The sequence below is a fragment of the Gorilla gorilla genome, chromosome 6, assembly GCF_029281585.2.
Source record: "Gorilla gorilla gorilla isolate KB3781 chromosome 6, NHGRI_mGorGor1-v2.1_pri, whole genome shotgun sequence".
NCBI classification, from domain to species: domain Eukaryota; kingdom Metazoa; phylum Chordata; class Mammalia; order Primates; family Hominidae; genus Gorilla; species Gorilla gorilla.
In genome coordinates this window covers 12,845,203-12,867,632 of record NC_073230.2, presented here as the reverse complement: position 1 = coordinate 12,867,632, position 22,430 = coordinate 12,845,203, and the positions used below count along the sequence as shown (strand labels likewise).

At 57.3% G+C, this 22,430-nt stretch overlaps 3 protein-coding genes across 12 annotated transcripts in view; all 3 read left to right on the top strand.

Annotated features, from left to right (window-relative positions):
• FBXL18 (F-box and leucine rich repeat protein 18) overlaps positions 1-5,385 on the top strand; it is an 87,022-nt gene extending 81,637 nt beyond the window's left edge. The window contains exon 6 of the mRNA XM_055346457.2: positions 810-5,385. Within this exon, the coding sequence (XP_055202432.1) occupies positions 810-1,002 (193 nt within the window). The 3' untranslated portion in view covers positions 1,003-5,385. The remainder of the gene's footprint in view (positions 1-809) is intronic.
• Positions 5,386-6,034: 649 nt separating this feature from the next.
• Positions 6,035-6,895, top strand: LINC02983 (long intergenic non-protein coding RNA 2983). Its single transcript, XM_055346469.2, has one exon. The coding sequence runs from the start codon at positions 6,149-6,151 to the stop codon at positions 6,812-6,814; it is 666 nt and encodes a 221-aa protein (XP_055202444.1). The 5' UTR covers positions 6,035-6,148; the 3' UTR covers positions 6,815-6,895.
• A 215-nt stretch (positions 6,896-7,110) lies between these two features.
• TNRC18 (trinucleotide repeat containing 18) overlaps positions 7,111-22,430 on the top strand; it is a 120,371-nt gene continuing 105,051 nt past the window's right edge. For 5 of the 10 annotated variants that reach the window (XM_055346455.2, XM_055346453.2, XM_031012765.3 and 2 more), the window contains exons 1-2: positions 10,560-10,943; positions 12,903-13,332. In XM_055346455.2, the coding sequence (XP_055202430.1) occupies positions 13,146-13,332 (187 nt within the window). In that variant the 5' untranslated portion in view covers positions 10,560-10,943; positions 12,903-13,145. Of the gene's footprint in view, positions 9,096-10,559; positions 10,944-11,141; positions 11,564-12,443; positions 13,333-22,430 lie in introns of those variants that run through there. The other 5 variants (XM_063708077.1, XM_063708078.1, XM_055346454.2 and 2 more) reach the window with 5 other exon arrangements.

The following is a 22,430-nucleotide window of genomic DNA, read 5'->3' as shown; positions in this document are numbered from 1 at the left end:
ATGGCTGCACAACAAGGCGAATGTGCTTGAACCACTGACCTGTGCACTTAAAAAGGGTTAAGATGGTGGCCGGGTGCGGTGGCGCACACCTGGAACCGCAGCACTTTGGGAGGCCGAGGTGGGTGGATCACCTGAGGTCAGGAGTTTGAGACCAGCCTGGCCAACATAGCGAAATCCCATCTCTACTGAAAATACAAAAAAATTAGCCGGGCATGGTGGCGGGTGCCTGTAATCCCAGCTACTTGGGAGGCTGAGGCAGGAGAACCACTTGAACCTGGGAGGCAGAGGTTGCAGTGAGCCGAGATTTTGCCACCGAAGACTCCATCTAAAAAAAAGGGGGCGGGGGCCGAGCGCGGTGGCTCACGCCTGTAATCCCAGCACTTTGGGAGGCCGAGGTGGGCGGATCATGAAGTCAGGAGATCGAGACGATCCTGGCTAACACGGTGAAACCCCGTCTCTACTAAAAATACAAAAAAATTAGCCGGGCGTGGTGGCGGGCGCCTGTAGTCCCAGCTACTCGGGAGGCTGAGGCAGGAGAATGGCATGAACCTGGGAGGCGGAGCTCGCAGTGAGCCGAGATAGTGCCACTGCACTCCAGCCTGGGCGACAAGAGTGAGACTCTGTCTCAAAAAAAAAAAAAAAAAAAAAAGGGATCAGGGGACGATTAAGATGGGTAAATGTGATGTGTATTTTACCACAATTTTAAAAGAAGTGCCAAAGTTAGCAACTCAGGAGATGTGGCTTTGCAAGTGTGGCCAACGTTGTCTAAACTCACCAATACCTGTTTTTTCTCCCCTTCCTGGGCACAGCAAGACTCTCCTCTCCAGCACCCCTCAGCTAAGTGTGATCGTGTGGGCTGTGAGCACCAGGGACATGGGAGTCTGTGCATGCCCCGTGGTGACCTCACATGGAGGTGGACAACTCGTGAACTCTAACTGGCTCAGGCTGGCCAGACACCACAAGGAGGTCAGCAGGCTGAGAGCAGCGCCTGGGCTGTGTTGACAATGTGAAGAGGAGAATACGTTTTCCTGTGTTGCATCAAGCCATTGAGATGTAGAGGATGTTTGTCACTGCAGCATAACCTGGCCTATTCTGCCTGATACACCAGCTTCCCAGGAACAACAGCAGATCTGGCACCCTGGAGATAGCTGGCTGGAACTGCCAGGAGCTACAAGGGTCAATGGTTCCCACTTGACCCTTGTAGGCTCTTAGATTTGGGATGGTGTCTGAGTCTCTTTGAGCTGCTATAGTGAGGTGTCACTAACTGGTGGTTTAAACAACAGAAATTTATTCTCTTACCATTCTAGAGGCTTGAAGTCCAAGATCAAGCCTCTAGTCCAAGGTGGCAGGTGTTGGCAGGGCTTGAGGGGTCTGTCCCAGGCCTCTCTGGTGTGTCCACCCCCCTCTACATCTTTCTACTTTGTCTTCCCTCCATAGCTGTTTGATTCCAAACACCTCCTTTTATTGGTGATAGGATCTTGCTCTACTGCCCAGGCTGAAGTGCTGTGGCATGATCACAGCTCACTGCAGCCTCGACCTCCTGGGCTCAAGCCATCTTCCCACCTCAGCCTCCTAAGTCACTGGGACTACAGGCATGTGCCACCATGCCTGGCTAATTGAAAAAAAAAATCTGTAGAGGCAGGGTCTTACCCAGGCTGGTCTCGAACTCCTGGGCTTAAGCAATCCTCCTGCCTCAGCCTCCCAAAGTGCCGGGATTACTGCACTTTGGGCCACTGCACCCAGCCCAAATGTCCTCTTTTTATAAGGACATCATAAGGAATTAGGGCCCACCGGACTCCAGTGTGACCTGATCTTAATTACATCTGCAATGACTGTCACTCCAAATAAGGTCACATTTCAAGGTATTGGGGGTTAGGAATCAAATACATGAATTTGGGGGGGACTTTGTTCAATCTACAACAGACGAGGATCTGCGGTAATGGGGCCAGGTGAGGAAGGCAGGGGCAGGGGCAGGTGGGGGACAACCGAACCCCTCCAGCAGATGGAACCAAGTGAGCAGGTCTTTCTGGCAGGAGCGGCTCTAGAAGATACTTGTTTTGTTTTTTTGGAATGGAGTCTCGCTCTGTTGCCCAGGCTGTAGTGCAATGGCATGATCTCGCCTCACTGCAGCCTCTGCCTCTCGAGTTCAAGCAATTCTCCTGCCTCAGCCTCCTGAGTAGCTGGGACTACAGGCACCCGCCACCAAGCCCTGCTAATTCTTGTATTTTTAGTAGAGACGTGGGTTTCACCATGTTGGCCAGGCTGGTCTCAAACTCCCGACCTCAGGTGATCCGCCCACCTCGCCCTCCCAAAATGCTGGGATTACAGGTGTGAGCCACTGCGCCTGGCTTAGAAGGTTCTTTAGAGAGTCTCCATAGCCACAGAAGCTGGGTGTGTGTGTGCCTGTGTGTGTGTGCCTGTATGTGTGTGTGCCTGTGTGTGTATGTGCCTGTGTGTGTGTGTGTGTGCGCCTGTGTGTGTATGTGCCTGTGTGTGTGTGTGTGCCTCTGTGTGTGTGTGTGTGTGTGTGTGTGTGTATGATAGGATTCCTACCTCGTGCTCCTCTCTGGGGTGAAGGCAGACCAATACATGAAGAGAAGAGTGGAGGGCAGCCGGGAGGGGGCCAGTCAGGCTTGATCTTTGTGGGTTTGTTTTTGACTTGACGCTGGCTCTAGAAATGGATTGACATTGGGGTGGGTGTGGGATGGAGGCTGATAGGAGAGGGAAGCTTTCAAAGCTGTAGCCATGGGAAATGTTTTTATTTTCTGCTTGAAAGAAAATGCCAAAGAAGGATAAAAAGGAAAAAAAGGGGGGGGGGGAGGTGACTCTGTGTGTGTGTGTGTGTGTGTGTGTGTGTGAGAGAGAGAGAGAGAAAACCGGGATGCCTTTTTGTATGAGAGACTTCTAGATTGGGAAACGAAGCTCGGCTGGGCGTGGTGGCTCACACCTGTGAGTGGCTCCCAGCACTTTGAGAGGCCGAGGAGGGAGGACTGCTTGAAGCCAGGAGTTCAAGACCAGCCTGCACATCACGAGACCCGCCCCCCTCCCCCAATCTCTATAAAACATTAAAAAAAAAAAAAAAAGCTAGCCTGGCGTGGTGGCACGCATCTGCAGTCCCAGCTACTTGGGAGGCTGAGGCGGAAGGGTTTTTTGAGCCCGAGAGGCTGAGGCTGCAGCGAGCTGCGGTTGTGCCGCTGCACTCCAGCCTGGGCGACAGAACAAGTCCCTGTCTCAAAAAGAAAAAAAGAAGAGACCCCAAGGGAGGCCAAGCTTGGTGGTTTGGGCCTGTAATCCCAGCACTTTGGGAGGCTGAGGTGGGAGGACTGCTTGAGGCCAGGAGTTCAAGACCAGCCTGGGTAACATAGTGAGACCCCCGTCTCTCCAGAAAAAAAAAAAGATGATCCCAAGGGAGAGGGGATATGGATTCTCCAGGTTTTTCCTGAACCTGAGTCTGCGCTAGGTTCTGTGGAATCACACAGGAGCTCCTGCTTTCCAGCCACGGCTCTCCTGATCTCCAAGGCGACCCCTGGGTTACCTTGACCTCAGCACCCCACCCTGCCCCAGGCCAAACCAGGCTCTCCTACTACTCCTCTGACCTTCACTGCCCCCCTCCTTCCTCATGCCAGGTCAGGGAAGGAGACAGCCCTTACCGAGTGGCAGGGAGGACTGATGGTTATAACGCACAGTACAAGGGTGGCAGGTTGTGTCCTGTGTCATGGGAGTGGCCTTTGCCTCTACCTTCTCTAAGCGAGTCTCAACCAGGCTGGGGGCTCCCCGAGGCACATGGCCTCCACAGTGGGGTCCCCAGCGAGCTGCCTGGTTTAGTTCAGGGTGCCTGCTACTTCCTGGCTGCATGGGCTTGTCACATCTCCTTTCTGCACCTCAACTTTCTCATCTGTTAAATGGGTATGCAGGTACCCAAACCATAGGGTCGTCAAAGCCTGCCTGAAGCAGGGCTCAGAGCACACCATAAGGAGTTCAGATGGGAAAAGAGCAAACTGGGAAGGCTCTGCCTGGGAAGGGGGTGGGACAGCCTGGATTTGGGACGCGTGGCGTGTGCTGGGGAGGTGGGGCTGGGAGAGGTGGGGCGTGCAGAGGTGCCTCTGAGGGACAGGCTGGCCGTGGAACTTGCTGCAGAACTCTTGGCGTGCACAGGCCTGCCCCGGAGGGGTTCAGAGGCCTCAACAAAGCTGGGAGCCGGCAGGGAGGGGGTGGGGGAAAGAACCTCTAAGAGAAGGGACAGTCCTCTCCCGGGGTACCCACTCCCCACCTAGGTGCAGCACCTCTCCCCAAACACACGTGCTGCCAAGCCCTTCATCAGTCACCCTGGCACTGACATCCATAAATCCCATTAGTCACACCGACACAAACACATCCAGTCCCAGGCAGACAAAGACTCGGGGCCCCAAAGCGGCCGTGTCTGTCCCCAGTGGTGCTTTCCCCATGCCTAGACCTGTGCGGACACCGCAGGCGCTCCAGCAATTGTTGAACCGACAGCAAGCAGCCCTGCTCGCAATCACAAACGCCTCCTGACCGCGCACTACAGGCCCCCGGATAACCACAGTCGCCCCTTTCTCCCATTCCAAGCCTTTCCCATCTCCTCTGGGTACACACGTACTGCTGTAATCATCCACGAATGCCCTTGGCCATTCCCTCTTCCGCGTCTCTCTGAAGGGGGTAGGGCTGACACTGCGCCCTCCTCCCCAAAGCCTGGGCTCGGACGGGTCAGGCAGAAAAACCATTCCCCAAGGTCACCAGAGCTCTTCAGCAGGCCCCCGGGAGCTGATTTATTGGCGGTTTATTTGGAGAAACGCTATCGCTCTTAGATTCCGGAGGGGGGAAAAAACACGCTCGCGGTGGACTTTAACCTTGAGCTGAAACCACAGCGCTTTGTTTTCGGAGGTGCTTCCTGGGGCGCCGCGGCAGGGCTGGGGCCTAGCGGGGGAAGCTGGGCCGGAATGTGGCCCAGCAACCTCTCCACTCCCAGGCTGCGCTTCTGCCTGCCCGGGCAAGCGCTCAAATTCCTCTGGGCCCGGCCGGAAGCCCTCGGTCCCTCCAAAAGTGCTTCTAGAAATTCTAGGAAGGAGCCGAAGCTCCTTAGGTGAGGGCGTCCTTGGAGCGAGGTTCCCAAACCCTCCCATCCCAAGCCCCCGGCATGTGCCACCCGCCGTTTGCAGTCGTGTCACTGACATGGTGAGGTTTTCGGGAGGCACCCATGAAGGGCTGAATGCTCCGTTTTCCGTGCACCTTAAGTCTGGAGCAAAACCCCACTGGAGGTGGTTGGCTCCAATCGCGCCCATGGTTTGCTTGGCTGATGTAAGACACCAGCGCGAAGGCCTGTTCCCGCCCCTCTGGCAGAGATAAACTAAGCGTTATTATTGCAAATGCACCCTCTCTGGATCTGCTCCCCACGACTATTCGTGTGTCAAAACCGCCGCTTCCACCAGGCAGCCACAAGGGCGAGACCCATTCCCGCTTTCCCCGTGGCTGAGCCAAAGCTCGCAGCCAAGGAGGGCTCCAAGCCGGGACCCCGGTTGGAGAAAATCCTGGGGCATCCAGCGGCACGGAGGGTGGGAACCAGATGAGCCTCCGCCTCCGCGCACGGTGCCCACAGTCACACCCCACCTTGGTCCACCTTTGCCAAAAAAGAAAAAAAAAAAAAAAAAAAAGGCCCTTCATGCGCCCGCAGAGGGCTCTGAGGAGGCACGAGATGAAGGCAGGGTCCGCGGAGAGGTGGCAAGCTGAATTCTGAGAAGCCGCTCTGACCCTGACCCTGGCGTCGCCCCTCCGTGGTGCAGGTGGCACCGGAGTTGGGCTCGAGCGGAGAGCCGCATGCCCATCCCAGTCTCACCGAGCCTTCCTAGGAGGAAATGCCAGGCCCGGGCGCCCCTACCCCAAGGCGGTGATCCTGTGAAGCTCGGGCCACCTCAGGGTCCAGCGCCCTCAGAGATGGATGGTGTTGGCACCGAGGAACGAGGCCGTTCCCTCTCTTTGGTGAACGGAGAAGCTCCTGGCGTGGTTCCCTGCGCAGTCTCCGTGTCCCCAGGCCGTGATGGGGTGAGCAGGGTGCGCGGCGTGGCCCGGGACACGAGACCGGCCCGCAGCACCCCGGCGTGAGCAGCGGGAAGGAGGGCCCGCCCGGAGATTTATGGCCGCAGCCGGCCCCCTGCGCACCGAGCGCGTCTCGGTCCTTTCCCAGCCAAACAGTGGAGTGGAGGACCCGACCCCGGCTGGAGGAAGAGGCCAGGGCCGGAGGCGGGGCCGAGAGGAGCTGGAATCCATCGGGGCTGGGCCTGGCGCATCAGTCCCAATTCTGCCCGCCTTGCGCCCTGGTCTCGGTGGGGTGTGGGGCGCTGGCGCCGCGTCCCTGGTCTTCCAGGCAGGTCCGGGCAGCTCCTGGCTGGGTTGGCCCGACCTAGACTTGGCGCTGTATCGCGGCTGGGCCTGTCGCAGCGAGGGGACGGCGAACGTGGCTTTCCCGGGCACAGCCTCTCCGGGTTTTAGCCGCGCCCGCCAGACACGGGACCTGCGGAAACCGGCGCTTAAGACACCCAGCCACACGGCCTCTCAGCCGGCAGCAGAAGCTGGCAATCCCTCAGGGGGGTGCCCTTCAATGAGATGCCAGCGGAGAGTGGGGGCTTTGGTCCCCACCTGGAAAGGCGGTTGGCGCGACGGGTGGAGTGGCTCGCGTGGCCGCGCCAAGGAAAGGATCCTGGCTTTTTCTTCCCCCGCTGGGGGAGGGATAAGGGGAGAACGTGTCCAAGCGGCCAGCAATACCAGAATTCGGGAAGAACCAGGTTCAACGCCGAATTGAGAGAGGCAGTCTGATCGCGGGAGCTGCACCAGCCCGGTGTAGGGGGCCGAGCCTGCGCCAACAAAAGCGCGACAGGGGTGACGGCCGGGCTCAAGGTTGGCCTGTCCTTTGGTTTTAAAACAAAGAGGGAGAATTTTGTCAGTCGGGAGGCGTCCAGGGAGCAGAGGCTGGAGCCAGCGGCCGAGGAACACAGGAAAGGCCTCGGCTCCGGTGGCCCAGGCTGGCCGCGGAGAAGCACGCTGGGCCGGGCCTCGGCTAGCCAGGGCAGATGCTCCCGCAGCTGCGGCTTGGGGCTACAAGGAAGACCCCCCCCCAACCTCCAGCCGATTTTCTACCCAGTCAAACACACACACACAGACACGCGCGCGCGCGCATACACACACACATACACGCACTTTCACTCAATTGCGTCCACAGTTTTTGGCCACCTATCCCGCTGGGTAAACAAAAGTATGAGGGGGTGGGGAGAGGGAGGGGATGGAACGGGGGTGGGGCGCGGAAGATGGCGGCTGGACCTGGTGGCCTATGGCCTGTGCCCTATGGCCACAGCGCCCAGGCCTGGTTTTTACATTTCAGTGTGGCCCGCCATACTGGGGAGGGCGTTTCCCTGGACCCTGAAGCCTAGTTAGGGATGTCCTAGAGGCTCCCCTTTACGAATGGGGGCACCCGGGCTGCAGCCACTACTACTTCGCTTGGGATCGGTCCTCCGCCCCAAGATGGCTCCCAGTCGCTGTTTACTCAGCGACTGCAGGGACACCAGGGCGCGGGGCTGGGGAGCGGGCGAAGATCATGGAGCGTACAGATTGGCCCGGGCAGGCGGCCTCTCCGCGTGGCCCGCCCGCGCCCCCAAGCACGCGGCAGCCCTGGAAAACCGCGTGGGCAGGATGCGTCCTGGCCGCCCCGCCTGGTGGCCAGGAACTGGGAGCCACCACCACCACCGCGTCCCCAGGCCCTGCTCCCCGGCCGGACTCCGGTGGCTGCAGGGCCGCGCAAATATGGAGTGGGTGCCAGGGGCAGGTATGGAAGGGCCGGTGCAAGGGGGCTGGGCGCACAAAGCCCAGGCGGGGAGGGGACCTCCTCTGCCCCGAACCGCGGCCCTAATGAAATACCGGCTGGGTTCGTCACACCGCCGAGGCGCACACTTGAAAAATGCAAACGCCATTGGCAAATCCAGGGCAAACAGGCAGAATTTTTATTAGCAACGAAATGATTTATGGCACACGTACCCCGCTGTCACAATTAAGGCGTCTCGGAGCATCCAGGGGGTGAAAACATTAAACATTTATAAAAATAGGCCTTTGTTTTTTCTACTCCGCAAGGCTTTTGTTTTCCCCACCCCAAATCTCTCAAGATATACAATTTTTTCCTTGAGTTATATTAAAATAAAGAAAAACATTCCCCAAATCCAGGGCGGGGTAATGCGATGGGGAATTAGGATCTGGGCTTGGAATATTGGTGGGTAAAGAGGGTGGAGAGGAAGCGATGGGGCCTCGGGCGTGGGAGGGCTTAACTAGGAACACACAAGACCTCTGCGTAAGGCTCAAGGGCGCTCTGCGCCCCCACACACGGCCCCCTTCCCCCGCCTGGGCTTCCAGCAGCCCCGCGCAGCTCGACTGCGTTTATTCGATTCCTGTAGTCCCCTCCTCCCCTAAGGCACACAGACACAATACCTCCTTTCTCTAACCCCCCTCTCCTCTCCGTCTTTGCTCCTGGCCGTCCCGGGGATGCACCGGGCGCCTCCCGCCGCCCCGAATGCCGAGGCCGCCACTGAGACCCGCACGCCCAGCTCCAAACGCGGACACCGTGGCTTGTTCCCCTCGGCTCCGGCTATTTTCGTTCCTTTCTTTCCTTCTCACTCCTCCCTCCTCCCCAGCGGAGCTACAGCTTCCAAAAGAGGGCAGCCTAGAAACCAACGCAGGAAGCTCCAGGAAGGGCAACTTGAAACTGCCCTCAAGAGGCTGAACTTTTTTCCTCAAATTTATCCTGGAATTAAATTAGACACCCCCCAGTTCGTTCTCGAAGCCTCCCCTCACTTTTTTCTAAAAGTGGAGAAAAGAAAATAGAACGAATGGGCACTAACTCGCTCATTTTTCCCCCCTCCCAAAAAGTTGCCTTAAAAATTGATTTAAAAAAAAAACAGAACGGGCAATGCGAAAACGCTGAGTCCGCAGCGCGGGGCGAAAGAGCGGGCTTCTCTTGTTTTAATTAAAATCTTATCACTGCAGTTGCTCTTCGATGCAAGATTGGAAGGATTTCTGCCCCTCCAAGCTTCCTTTCCAGGGTACGTAATGCCTAGCCGGGCTCGGGGGGCTGCAGAGAGAGGGTGCGGGGGCCCCCAGGACAGTCCTGCTGGCCTGGTCCGCACTCCCTGCGCCCCCGGTCAGGTAGGTCGGCCGCGGGCAGCTCACCGCTACTCAACCCAGAAAGGATTTTGCTGAAAGCGCAAAATAAAAGTACAAAGTCTGGGGGATTGGGGCTCCCTTCCCCCTACGGCCGCCGTGGCCAGCCAAGCACTTTTTGGGCTTGGCGGCTACTTCCTCTGAGCTCAACAGATTTTATTTTATTTTTTTCCCGGTCTCGCCCTCCCTGGAGGGGGCGCGGCGGATGGAAGGCGAGAGAGGCCCCCAGCCAAGAGGTTTTTAATATTACACTTTAATAGGTTTCAGAAGGCTCCGTGGAGAAATGCTAATAGGCTGAAATGTCAGAATCGAGAGGGATTCAGTTCGCGCTCAGCCGATCTAATCCTTTTTTCTGCTCTGATTTTTTGTTGGGGGGGGGGAAGGAGAGGGGAGCGCCCACGCAAAGAGGGGCTTTGGGGAGGGGCGCGCTGTGCGAAGCGCCGCAGCCCGGGCCTGGGCCGAGCGGGGGGCGCGCCCCGCTCCGCGTTTCTATAGGAACCCCTTTTAGAAGATTAGAGACTCACCCGCTGCCTGCCGCCGCGGCCTCTCCAAAATATTAATCAGTAACCATCTGACACCGCGTTTCAGGGAGGGACCCGTAGGTCAGTGCTAGGAAAACGGCCTTCTCGCCTGCCCATCCCACCCGACCGTGCTGCTGGGGGAGAGGGAATGAATCGCTGCTTTGTTTTAAAAGGAAGAAAAAAAAAAACAAGGGAAAAAGCAGCCCTTGTCTGTTTCGGCGTCTCCACCGCGCGTACTAGAAGCGCACCCCAGGGGAGGCCGGGGGCCGGGGCCCGGGGTGCGGGGTGCAGCCAGCCGGGCCCCAGGCCCTCTCCGGCTCGCTTGGCTTGTCACCTCCTCCTGCGAGCAGGAAGCTGACAGGCGGCCCATTAAACCGCGCCTTGCAAAGCCCTGGATTGCGGCGACAACCATCTTCCTCTATTTTGATCACTCAGCCCAGACGCTGGGGGAGGGGAGAAGGAAAAGGGAGGAGAAGGAGAAAGGAGGGAGGGGGGGTCCGAGCTGGTGGAGGGGGAGGGCTGCCTAGAAACGGCCCGGAAAAATTCTCACCACCAGTTTTGATCATTCAGCCCCGCCGAGGGGAGCCTGGAAACTGCTGGAGCCCCTAGGTCCGTAATTGGTTTTATAGGAATGGCTGTGGGCCAAGGTGTTTACATGCGCGTGATTGGCGGCGCGCGCGGCCAATGCGCGGCGGCCGGGGGCCGGGCTGGGGGGGGGCGGGCACCCGGGAACAATGCGTGTTTCTTCGCCGGAGAGGGCTCCCCCTCCCCCAACCCCCTCCAACCCCCCCCCCCGCTGCCTTTTTTTTTTTTTTAGATCCTGCGAGAGGAACTTGAAAGGGGGGTTGTGTAATGTACCTTTTCCAATCCCGGGCTGTATATGGAGATTTGGGATTCTTTAAACCGGCGCTACCTGGATTTTATTAAAAAGCGGGGAGCTCGGCGGGAGGAAAGCTGGCTTTTCCGGGGGCTGCGGGAGCCGGGCCGCGGGAGGGCGGAGGAGTTGGCGCGCCGAGCGCTCGGCCCGGGGAGCGGTTTTCTACCAAAAAAAGGAAAGGCGGGCAAAAAGTGTGAGGCGGCTGCGGGTGGCGGAGGGGAGCGGCGGCCGCGGGATGGCGGGCAGCAGGGGCGCCTAGCTGCGCCGGGAGCCGGGGCCGCCGCCGGAGTCGTTGTCGCCGGAGCCTGGAGCCGTGAACCCAGCCGCGCCAGGTACGCCGCCGGTCAGCCTGCCGGCCCCCGGCCGGGCGCGATGGTCTCCAAACTTCTCCAGCTCGCCCCCCAACCACGCCTGCCCCTCGGGGTGCGCGGGGGGATCCCCGCTACTGTCTGGCTCCGGATTACAGAATCGGGGACCAGGGCCGGCGGGGAGGGGGCGCCCCGGGAGGGGTGGGGGTGGGCTGCTGGGCCCCGGGCACCCACGCGAGCCCCCAGCCCTGCTCCGGCCCCCCTGGCCCGGCCGAGGGGCGGCGGTTCCTCTCTCGGTTCCCAGCAGGCGGCGGGGGAGCCCGGGACGCCGAGACGTTTTCGATTATAGGCTGTTTTTAATTAAAAGCCGGAATTCAGCCATTTTAACTCCATTTAAGAGGGGGAGAAAAGTAAGGAGAACGCAGCGGAGCCCGCAGATGGCAGAGGCAGCTTCTTTGCCAGTGTGAGGGTGTTCCAGGGGGCTTCACCCCGACTTCCCCAAACTGGGGCGCCTGGGCATACTAAGAGGCGCTGGCTTTTAAAGAAAGCTACCCAAAGAATCTCTTACAAAAAAAAATCACGGGAAGCTCATCGCCTCCTTAAGACATGTATCCTCGGATGTGGCGATCTTAGATTTTTCCAAAGTAAACGCGGATCTGGTAACCAGAGCCTGATGGGAGAGAGGGAGGGAGGGGGTGTTTGTAACCAAAACCGGGTTAAAATAGGCACCCTTAGCAAAGTTGGGGAGGGAGGCTGGAGAGGAAGGCCGGCGGGTTTGGCTAGGGGTTTTGCAGCCGAGGGGGTCTCCTGCTCGGGGGGCTGGGCGCGGAGTGCAGGGCGCCGGGCGGGCACCCGGGAGCCGGTGGCTTTGGCGTGATCGGCTTCTCTTAAGAGCGCCCAGGCCTCCCGGAATCAGGAATGTGAGCTGCTGCAGACAGACAGAGATCGAGGGAAGGGTGGGCTCCAAGAACCCCTCCCATCCTCACGAGAATCGGCAAAGGACAAATCTTTTAAACAAACAGCTTTAAACTGGAACTACAGGGGGATTTACCCAAAGGTGGGGGAGGCGCCCCTTGGCCGGCCCGCGTTGCAACGGCTTTCTTTGTAGGTTATTTTGGGGGGTGGTTGTGGGGGGGAAGCTAGAGTAGGAGCGAGACCCTTGATCCTTTTCCTTCCCCTCTTGACATCCCCCAAATCCCCCACGCCAGGCCACGTCCTCGGGCTGCAGGAGCTCAGGCCAGGGCGTTGGAAAATGAAACCAAAGCTTGTTTTGTAGGATTCTTTCCAGTCCTTAGGCGAGAATGCCACGTCTCGGGTCCTCGGACTCGAGCTCTGGGACTCACAGTGCCCCCCGGGGGGAGAAAGGGGGGGGACCACGAGCCTCTTTAAAAATAATAAACCCGTTTTGGACCCTCCCTCCTCCCACCCCCAGAAAAACACCATTCCGTCGGCGGTTCAAGGCGAGCTCAGGAAAAACCAAACTCGGAAAAGGGAGGCGAGGTCTCCAAAAGGTTAAATATTAAACTTTGCGGATCAGATAGTGCCAGAGTGTTTTGGGAGACACTTCGGACCCCTTGTGGCAAGGCTTCACGGTTTTAAACCCCGGAGCATTTGACGCCTAGGAATAAAATACACTTAGGAGGTTTGTATTTACGCTGTCTGGGCGCAGCCGAGGAGCCCTCCCCGGTTTCGGGAGGACCCGGCAGCCGCCGAGGCAGAGTCCGGGCTGGGGCGCAGCGCGCCACCGCCGCCGGTCACTTTTCCGAGCCAGGTCCCGGGAGCCTGAAGCCGCCGGCGGAAGGAGTTTGGATTTCATTTTTCAGTGGAAAGGGGCTACTCCCGATTTCATTTCTGGCCACTCGGTCGGCACCCCCCGATCCTGAAGGGCGAGGCGACTTTCTGCAACTTGTTACTTTATTTTTTTTTTCCCTTTTTTCTTCTCCCTTTTCTGTTTCTTCCGCGGCCTGTCTCCTCCCCGCCAAGACGCCGTGTGCGCCGCCTCGCGCAGCTCCGCCTGGCCGCCCGGAGGGGCCCCACCGCCGGCCGCCTGTGCGCCCCGGGCCGCGGGCCCGCCGCCGAGCGCAAGCCCCGCTGGCCGCCGCCATGCACGCCGCGGAGCCCCCGCCGCCCGAGGACTCTGGGACTACGCCGAGGCCGAACTTTTAGGTCCCACTGAGCTAGGCCTGCGGGCCGGGTGGGGGGCTGATCGCGGCACTCCCGCGGAGGATGGATGGCCGAGACTTCGGGCCCCAGCGGTCCGTGCACGGTCCGCCGCCGCCGCTGCTGTCCGGCCTGGCCATGGACAGCCACCGCGTGGGCGCGGCCACTGCCGGACGCTTGCCCGCCTCGGGCTTGCCCGGCCCGCTGCCGCCCGGGAAGTACATGGCCGGCCTGAATCTCCATCCGCACCCGGGTAAGTGCCCCGCGCCGTGCCCGTCCCCTCCTGTCTTCCCAGGGAGATCCACTCGGCCGGGTCCTCCTGTGCACTCGCGGCCGGGGCTCGGCGACTCTCCTTCGGTCGGCCACGGGGGTGCGGGCGGACTCAGCTCCCAGGGCTGGGAAACTCCTGGCCCCGGAGCCAAGGCCAGTCCGGCGGCCCCGGCGGTGGAGAGTGTCGCGCGGCTCGGCTACCTTTTCCGTAGCGTGCTTGGCCCTCGTGAGCCGAAAGCGGGTGCCGTAGCCCGGAGCCACCGGGGGCGATTCCAATCCCCGGGGCCCCGGCGGCACGAGCCTGGGCTGGAGTTTTCAAAATCTGGGCGAGAAAAGAACAAACCGGCCCCCGCACGACACCCGCTCCCCGAGCTCGAATCTTTTTCTTGGCAAACGCTCCTTTTGGCGCTCGTGGGCCCTCCTGGGTTCTGTTCCCAGCTCCACCACCCGCGCCGAGCCGGGTCCCTGGCAGTTACCGAGCGCCGGGGGATGCGGGAGTACGCCGGGGGATGCGGGAGTACGGTGACCCCAGCCTTGGGACCCTGGCCTCGGGGCGGGCGGGATGCCCCTTTCTTCCCCGGGAGAACGGCGGCCCTGGGAGCCTGCACCCCGGTAGGAGGGCGGCGACCCAGGCCCTCGGGGACCCCTTGTTTTCCAGCGCGAAAGAGGGTGCGGAGGCGCGGCAGGGACATTGAAACCGGGCCATCGCCGTCCCGAACCTAGGGGGAAAGAAGAGAGCGGGTCGGGCAGGGCCCAGGCGGCGGAGGGGAAAACCCTGGGTCTCACATCGAGCTGCTGGAGGAGGTGGCCGAGAAGGTCCCGCGGCCTCCGCCATTTCCCGAGAGGGGCTGCCCAGGCGCGGTGGGGACGGTGCCGGGGCGGGAGACTCTCGCTCCAGTCAGTCCGCGGCCGCTGCAGCCAGAGGGGTGAGAAGGAGACTCGGGGACCTCCAGACCTGCCCGGCGGCCGCCCCAGGACACCTGGTCCCTCCTTCCCGGGCTGTCCCTGGCTTTTGTGCTTGGCGTCCCAAGTTTCGACTTAAAAAAAAAAAAAGTCCATCTCCTGTTCGAATTGCAGTTTCGGATTTTTGCAATTTCCAGAGTAGCCCCCGATGCTCCCCTCTTCCTTGGGGTCTCGCAGGAGCTGCCACCTCGGCCTTGCCCCGCCCGCTCGGCGGAGCTCGCCGATTTTGCTCTCTCTTTGATTTTTCTCCTGGAACTTTTCAGGAACTGGAGACCCGGGGGCTCGGCGGGACAAAGGGCCTTTGTGAGGCGCCGGGCGGGGGAGGGGCGCGCACCCGGGGGCCGGGAGCTCGGAGATCCCCGCCAGCCGGGGCGCAAGAACCAGGTCTTGGCCCCCGGACCTGCTTGTGTCCCTCCGGAGCTGGGGGCGTATCCCGCCCGGGGTCTGTGACCGGGGCAAGGGTTTGTTCCCTAGTGGCGTGTTGTGGCGAGGGAGGGGCGCGGGGGACCCCCGAGGAAGAACTTGGGGGGCGGCCCTGGGGTACAGAGACCATCTGAGCTGTCCCCTTTTGCGCTCCCCACAAGTCCACCGTGATGTGTGTGTGTGTGTGCATGCGTGTGTTTTTTGGGTCATTTGGTCCAGCCCGGAGTGGTGGCAGGGGGCCCCCCCCCAAGCCTGGGAATCGGTGCCCGGGTCTCTCTGGCTGGCTGGGCCTGCGCTTGGCTTTTTCGAGGCTGGGAAGGGGCGTCGCGCACTCCCCGCCTGCGATCTGGCTCCGGCCTGGCAAGGCAAAGTGCCCTAATGCGAAGCGGTGAAAACAGCTACTACTCATGCATGCGTGCACCGTGCCAGGGCCGCGCCTAATCTGACGCAGCAGTCAGACGGCCTAATGCCCATTTGCTGGATGGTGAGGCTGAGGTGGAGGGAAGGCCAAGCCACCAGCCTCGGAAGCCCAGCGGGAGGTAGCCTCGGAGCCCTGCCTCTGCGCACCTTCTGCACTTGCTGGGAGCTGCCTGACTTCTGCACGCCGAGGCTGAGGTCGGGGAGGAAACAGCAGGAGGACAGCTGCCGCCCCCTGAACCCCGTGCTCACCCGGGAGGGAAAGGTGGGGGCCGGTGCTGGTTCTGGCTGTCCCCCTCCCCCACTTTGAGTGGCCGCAAGGAGACCTCGGACCCCAGGCCAACGCCCAGAGCCAAGCCCGTGCTAATCCCATTAGCCACGAGGTGGGAGCAGCTCCCATTCACTCTCTGCTTGGGGATGGGCCGGATTACACATTCCTCAACCCAGCACACCCTCCCCCTCCCGCTTTTTCTTTGTGGGGTGCAGGTGCTAAATTTTCCCTTCTGACGCACCTCCCTCTCTTCCTTGGCTGTCGGCGCCTTGGGTCTTGCCAGCGTTATCAGTCCCATCTTTATTTGTTTATTTTTGTACCGGGAAGTCCTGAGCGGTTGAGCCACTTGCTTGGGGTCACCCAGCTAGGGAGAGGCACATTAAGGTTGGGCTCTGCGGACGTGGATGAGCGCTGTCAGGGCTTATAAAGCCCCTCCTAGGCCGAGGGAGGTTCCCTGGAGAGAGCTCAGAGCTGGAGGGGCCCTCGGAGAAAGATCCCCGGGGAGGAATCCAATCCAAGCTAGTATTGACAGCCATCTGCTGTGGAAGGTCCTCTGGAAGAGCTGGTTTCTGCCTTATGGGTCAAGATGGAGGGGTTTGGCCTCTTTCTCTGCAGAAGAGGAGGTGAATTTAAGAATGAATGGGGTTTGGGATCAGGAAAGGGTGGTTTTTAAGTTTCCTATTACCTTGAGCCTTGCTACATTGTGAACAAAATATTTACAGCCTGATCTGGGAGATGGGCATGTAACTGACAAGCACCTGGGGCTTGGCTCTGTGCTCTGGGCTTGGGAGGCCTGGACTCAGTTGTCCTCACAGGCTGCAATTAAAGAGCTATTAGTAGGATTTTGTACTTGGATGTTTATTCTCCCTGCCCCCACACCCTAGGCTGGCCCTGGGGGGGGGGTACATGAATAGAGGGTGGGACCCAGGGATCTGGGTGGGGAGGCCCTGCACTCTGGCTTGGCTAGCCGGCAACAGGGGGGCCACAGGCCTTCTCCAGGGTCTGATCAGATCCATCTCTGGAATCCAGTCTGTCAGCCTACTGGGATTGATTTAGAAAGATTAATCAGTGAAGACCGCTGGCAGAGTGATGGAGAGATAAGGACGATTTGCAAGGGGCTTCTTTCTCTGGTTAGAGGCGACAAGGAGGCCCTGGGAGGGTTCTGGAATCTGGAAGGGCCACTTGGTGGGGAGGGGGCTGTCTCTCTTGGTTCTTCAGCTCCCAACCCCAGCGCTTTCCTTCTTTCCTCACTTGCTCATTTACTCAGCAAATAATTTCCAAGTGCTTCCTGCGTGCCAGGCACCGCTCGGGTCCCAGGAATGCGGCAGTGAACCCAACAGACAGAAGTCTCTGCCCTCATTGGAGCTCATGTTCTTCCGGGGATTCAGGGAGTGAACACACAAATCCGAGAAGGAAATGTTTTTTGTTTGTTCGTTTTTGAGATAGGGTCTTACTCTGTCACCCAGGCTGGAATGCAATAGCGTGATCTCAGCTCATTGCAACCTCCACCTCCCAGGCTCAGTCCATCCTCCTACCTCAGCCTCCTGAGTAGCTAGAGCTACAGGCATGTGTCACCATGCCCTGCTAAGTTTTTGTATTTTTTAGTAGAGGTAGGGTCTTGCTATGTTGCCCCGGCTGGTGTTGAACTCCTGGGCTCAAGTAATCCTCCTGCCTTGGCCTCCCAAAGTGCTGGGATTTCAGGTGTGTACCAAGGCGCCCAGCTGATTTTGTTACTTAAAATTTTTTTTTTTTTAGAGACAGGGTTTTACTCTCACCCAGGCTGGAGTGCAGTGGTGCAATTATAGCTCATTGCAGCCTCAAACTTCTGGCCTCCTCCTGCCTTGGCCTCCCAAAGTGCTGGGATTTCAGGTGTGCTCCACTGCACCCAGCTGATTTTGTTACTTAAAAAAAAATTTTTTTTTAAGAGACAGGGTTTTACTCTGTCAACCAGGATGAGTGCAGTGTTACGATTATAGCTCATTGCAGCCTCAAACTCCTGGGCTCCTCCTGCCTTGGCATTTTGAGTAGCTAGTACTACAGGTATGTACCACCATGCCTGGCTAATTTTAAAATTTTCTGTAGAGACGGGGTCTTGCTATGTTGTCCAGCTGGTCTCGAACTCCTGGGCTCAAGAGATCCTCCTGCCTCAGCCTCCTGAGTAGCTGGGATTACAGGTGTGCGCTGCGACACCCAGCTAATTTTTTTATTTTTAGTAGAGACGGGGTTTTACCATGTTGGCCAGGCTGGTCTTAAACTCCTGTCCTCAAGTGATCCGCCTGCCTTGGCCTCCTAAAGTGCTGGGATTACAGGCATGAGCCACCATGCCTGGCCTCATTTTAAAATTTTCTGTAGAGACAGGGTCTCCTTATGTTGTCCAGCTGGTCTTGAACTCCTGGGCTCAAAAGATCATCCTGCCTCAGCCTCCCGAGTAGCGAGGACTACAGTCCAGCACCACTGTGCTTGGTTAAGCAAATTTTTTTTCTTTCTTTTTTTTTCTTTTTTTGAGACGGAGTCTCGCTCTGTCGCCCAGGCTGGAGTGCAGTGGCTCCATCTCGGCTCACTGCAAGCTCTGCCTCCCGGGTTCACACCATTCTCCTGCCTCAGCCTCCCGAGTAGCTGGGACTACAGGTGCCCGCCACCATGTCCGGCTAATTTTTTTGTACTTTTAGTACAGACGGGGTTTCACCGTGTTAGCCAGGATGATCTCGATCTCCTGACCTCTTGATCCACCTGCCTCGGCCTCCCAAAGTGCTGAGATTACAGGCTTGAGCCACCGCGCTTGGCCGATTTTTTTTTTTTTTTTTTTTTTGCGAGGGAGTCTCACTCTGTCGCCCAGGCTGGAGTGCAGTGGCACGATCTAGGCTCACCACAACCTCCACCTCCTGGGTTCAAGCGATTCTCCTGCTTCAGCCTACCCGAGTAGCTGGGATTACAGGCGCCCGCCACCACGCCCAGCCAAATTTTTTTTGTATTTTTAATAGAGATGGGGTTTCGCCATGTTGGCCAGGCTGGTCTCGAACTCCTGACCTCAGGTGATCCACCCACCTAGGCCTCCCAAAGTGCTGGGATTACAGGCATGAGCCACCACTCCCAGCTTAACTTCGACCTATTTTTAAGTGAAAATTTCCCAACAGTGAAAGTTGCCAACTTTCCCTGGACAACCAACTGGAGATAGGCTTCTCATATTGTTTTGTAATCTGATGTTTAAAAATGTAACACTATACCGTGGAGTCTTATGCAGGCTGGGCACGGTGGCTCACGCCTGTGATCCTAGCACTTTGGGAGGCCTAGGCAGGCTGATCACCTGAGGTCAGGAGTTCGAGACCAGCCTGGCCAACATGGCGAAACAGCATCTCTACTGAAAATATAAAAAAAATTGGCTGGGTGTGGTGGCGGGTGCCTGTAATCCCAGCTCCTCGGGGAGGCTGAAGCAGGAGAATCACTTGAACACGGGAGGCGGAGGTTGCAGTGAGCCAAGATCATGCCACTGCACTCCAGCCTGGGCGACAGAGACAGACTGCATCTCAAAAAAAAAAAAAAAAAAAAAAAGGGACACAGACCACGCAGTAAACAAAATGGTAAAGGTCTGGTCTGGTCTGAGGTGAGGGGCTGTATCAGCACAGCCTACCCCCACCCGACTGATCTGGAGGGGTGACCTTTTTCCTGCATGCAAAGGGCAGAAAACTGTGGTGAAGGTGGACGGAACACAGAAGTCCGAGCCTGGCGTATCTGAGCTGGCAGAATGGCTGGAGCTGGTGGGAGGGTATGTGGGGGAGGTGGGATCCTTCAGGTCCCTGAAAGCCAGTCATGAGGTCTTGGAATTTTAAACTGAGGAATGAGGAGGCAGTGGAGGGTTTTAAGTGGAAGGAGTAATTGAAATTGAGGGACATTTCACAGAACTGGTCTGGACTCTTAAAAAAATGTCAATGGCATGCAAGGCAGAGGAAGGCGGAGAACTGTTCCTGATTAAAAGAGACTGGAAAAATGCAACTGCTAAAGGCTATGTATGGCTCTCTATTGGATCTTGGGATCAGGGAAGAAATTGCTACAAAGAACATCACTGGGACAATTGACAAAACTGGAATATGGACTGTAGATTAGTTGATAGATCACTGTTAGGTTTTATGAAGTGGATAACTGCGTGTGGTTCTGTAAGAGAATGTCCTTGTTCTTAGGAAATAAGAATACTGAAATGTGGGCCGAGTGCAGTGGCTCACGCCTGTAATCCCAGTACTTTGGGAGGCTGAGGCGGGTGGATCACGAGGTCAGGAGATCGAGACCATCCTGGATAACATGGTGAAACCCCGTCTCTACTAAAAATACAAAAAATAGCTGGGTGTGGTGGCGGGCGCCTGCAGTCCCAGCTACTCGGGAGGCTGAGGCAGGAGAATGGCGTGAACCTGGGAGGCGGAGTTTGCAGTGAGCCGAGATCGCGCCATTGCATTCCAGCCTGGGCAACAGAGTGAGACTCCGTCTCAAAAAAAAAAAACAAAAAAAAAGAATACTGAAATGTTTACGGGCAAGGGACATAGAGTCTACAACTTGTCCTCGGAATGGTTCAGGAAAAGAAAAAATACCTATTTTATATATGTAAATATATATATATATATAAAACATATATATTTATGGGAGACGATGGTACATCAAGTATTACATCAAAAAAGACAGTGAGGCTGCGCACGAGGTTCATGCCTGTAATCCCGGCACTTTGGGAGTCTGAGGTGGGCGGATCACCTGAGGTCAGGAGTTCGAGACCAGCCTGGCCAACATGGTGAAATCCCATCTCTACTAAAAATACAGAAATTTGCTGGGTGTGGTGGAGGGCACCTGTAATCCCAGCTACTTGGGAGGCTGAGGCAGGAGAATCGCTTGAACCTGGGAGGTTGCAGTGAGCCGAGATCGTGCCACTGCACTCCAGCCTGGGAGACAGAATGAGACTCCATCTCAAAAAAAATAAGACAGTGAGAGCAGTTCACAGTTGTTGGATCTGGTGAAGGTCATAGGACAATTCATTGTACTATTTCAAACTTTTCTCTGAATTGGAAATGATTTCAAAATAAGCATTTAAAGAAAAACTAGGGGCTGGGCATGGTGGCTCATGCCTGTAATCCCACCACTTTGGGAGGCCTAGGTGGGTGGATCGCTTGAGGCCAGGAGTTAGGAGAGAAGTCTGGGCAACATAGCAAGACCTTGTCTTTACAAAATATTTAAAAAACTAGTTAGGCATGGTGGCGAATGCCTGTAAGTCCCAGCTACTTGGGAGTCTCAGATGGGAGGATTGCTTGAGCCCCAGAGATCCAGGCTGCAGTGAGTTGTGGTTGCACCACTGCACTCACAGTGGTCTGGCAACAGAGTGAGACCCTGTCTCAAAACATAAAAGAAACGAGGCTGGGTTGCTAGCCAGAGACAGTCTGGTAGACGAGGAGAGAAGCAGGAGGTAATTAGGAGGTGTTGGTTACCAGGGAGGGAGGCTGGAGGTGTCCAGGGTTATGTGCCCTTTGGAGGTTGGGCAGGTAAGACGGATGGGGAGAGGAGGGAAGGAGGGAGGAGAACTCAATGGCTTGGGTCCGAGCCACTTGTGGAGGGATGGGGAGGGGCAGATTTGAGGAGAGGCTGGGGACTGGGCATTCTTGTTTTGGATGTGGCTGGTGGGGGCTGCTCTTGGCTCCCTGGCATGAACCAGTCTGTGGTCTGGCCCAACTCCTCCCGCCCTCTCATGTACTGTAGCCTTGTCCTCCAGCCAGACCCTTGCCCCGGCTTTTCAGGCATCCCAGCTCAGCTTTTTAGAGGATGGGCTGGAGCTGTTCTCAGCACAGGTCTCGGGCCTCCCCAGGGCCTGCTGGGAGCCCTGGTTAGTGGTCAGTCAGGGCCAGGGTCCTTACCACATCTGCTGCCCACAGAGGCCTGGCATGTGAGTTGGGAGGAAGTCTAGGCCACTAGGTGGGAGCCACTCAAGTGTCACCTCTCCCAGGCCACCAGTGTACTCAGCATTGCATGTGAGGTTTTTTCAGGGGATAAGCAAAATGGTGGACCCTCAGCCTGGGGGGAAACCCTGACTTCCCACATCTCCACCAACCATTTGACACATTTCTGAGCATTTTGGGGGTCCCTGGAAGCTCCTTGTAATCCCCAGATAGAACACTGCTCCATCTAGAGGCAGGATGGCCTCCAAGCTGAGGTGTGGATGTTGCTTCTCCAGTTAAAGGGCATGTGATGACTTTCTAAACCTCAATTTTTTCATCTATAAAATGGGTTCATTAGAGTGAATGAGTTCATTTGGTGGTTGTGAGGTTTGTTTTTATTTTTTTATTTTTATTTTATTTTATTTTTTTGAGACAGTGTCTTGCTCCGTCTCCCAGGCTGGGCTGCAGTGGCGCGATCTCAGCCCACTGCAACCTCCACCTCCCGGGTTCAAGCGATTCTCCTGCCTCAGCCTCCCAAGTAGCTGAGATTACAGACGCCTGCCACCACTCCCGGCTAAATTTTGTATTTTTAGTAGAGATGGGGTTTAACCACGTTGGCCAGACTGGTCTCAAACTCATGACTTCAGGTGATCCACCCACCTCGGCCTCCCAAAGTGCTGGGATTACAGGCGTAAGCCACCACGCCCAGCCGAAAATTCATTTTTCTGGAATTAATGTCTTTTTTTTTTTTTTTTCTTCATTTGGAATTTCTTAGAATATCTGGCTTCCAGTTTCTCTCTCTCTTTTTTATTAAGACGCTGGGTCTCGCTCTGTTACCCAGGCTGGAGTGTGGTGGCATTCTCGTGGCTCACTACAGCCTCAACCTCCTGGGCTCAAATGAGCCTCCCACTTCAGTGCCTCCTAAGTAGCTAGGACTACAGGTGCGTTCCACCACACCTGGCTAACTGTTAAATTTTTTTTAGAGATGGGGTCTCTCGCTATGTTGCCCAGGCTGGTCTTGAACTCCTGAGCTCAAATAATCCTCTTGCCTGGACTTCCCTAAGTGCTGAGATTATAGGTGTGAGTTACCATGCCCAGCCAGCC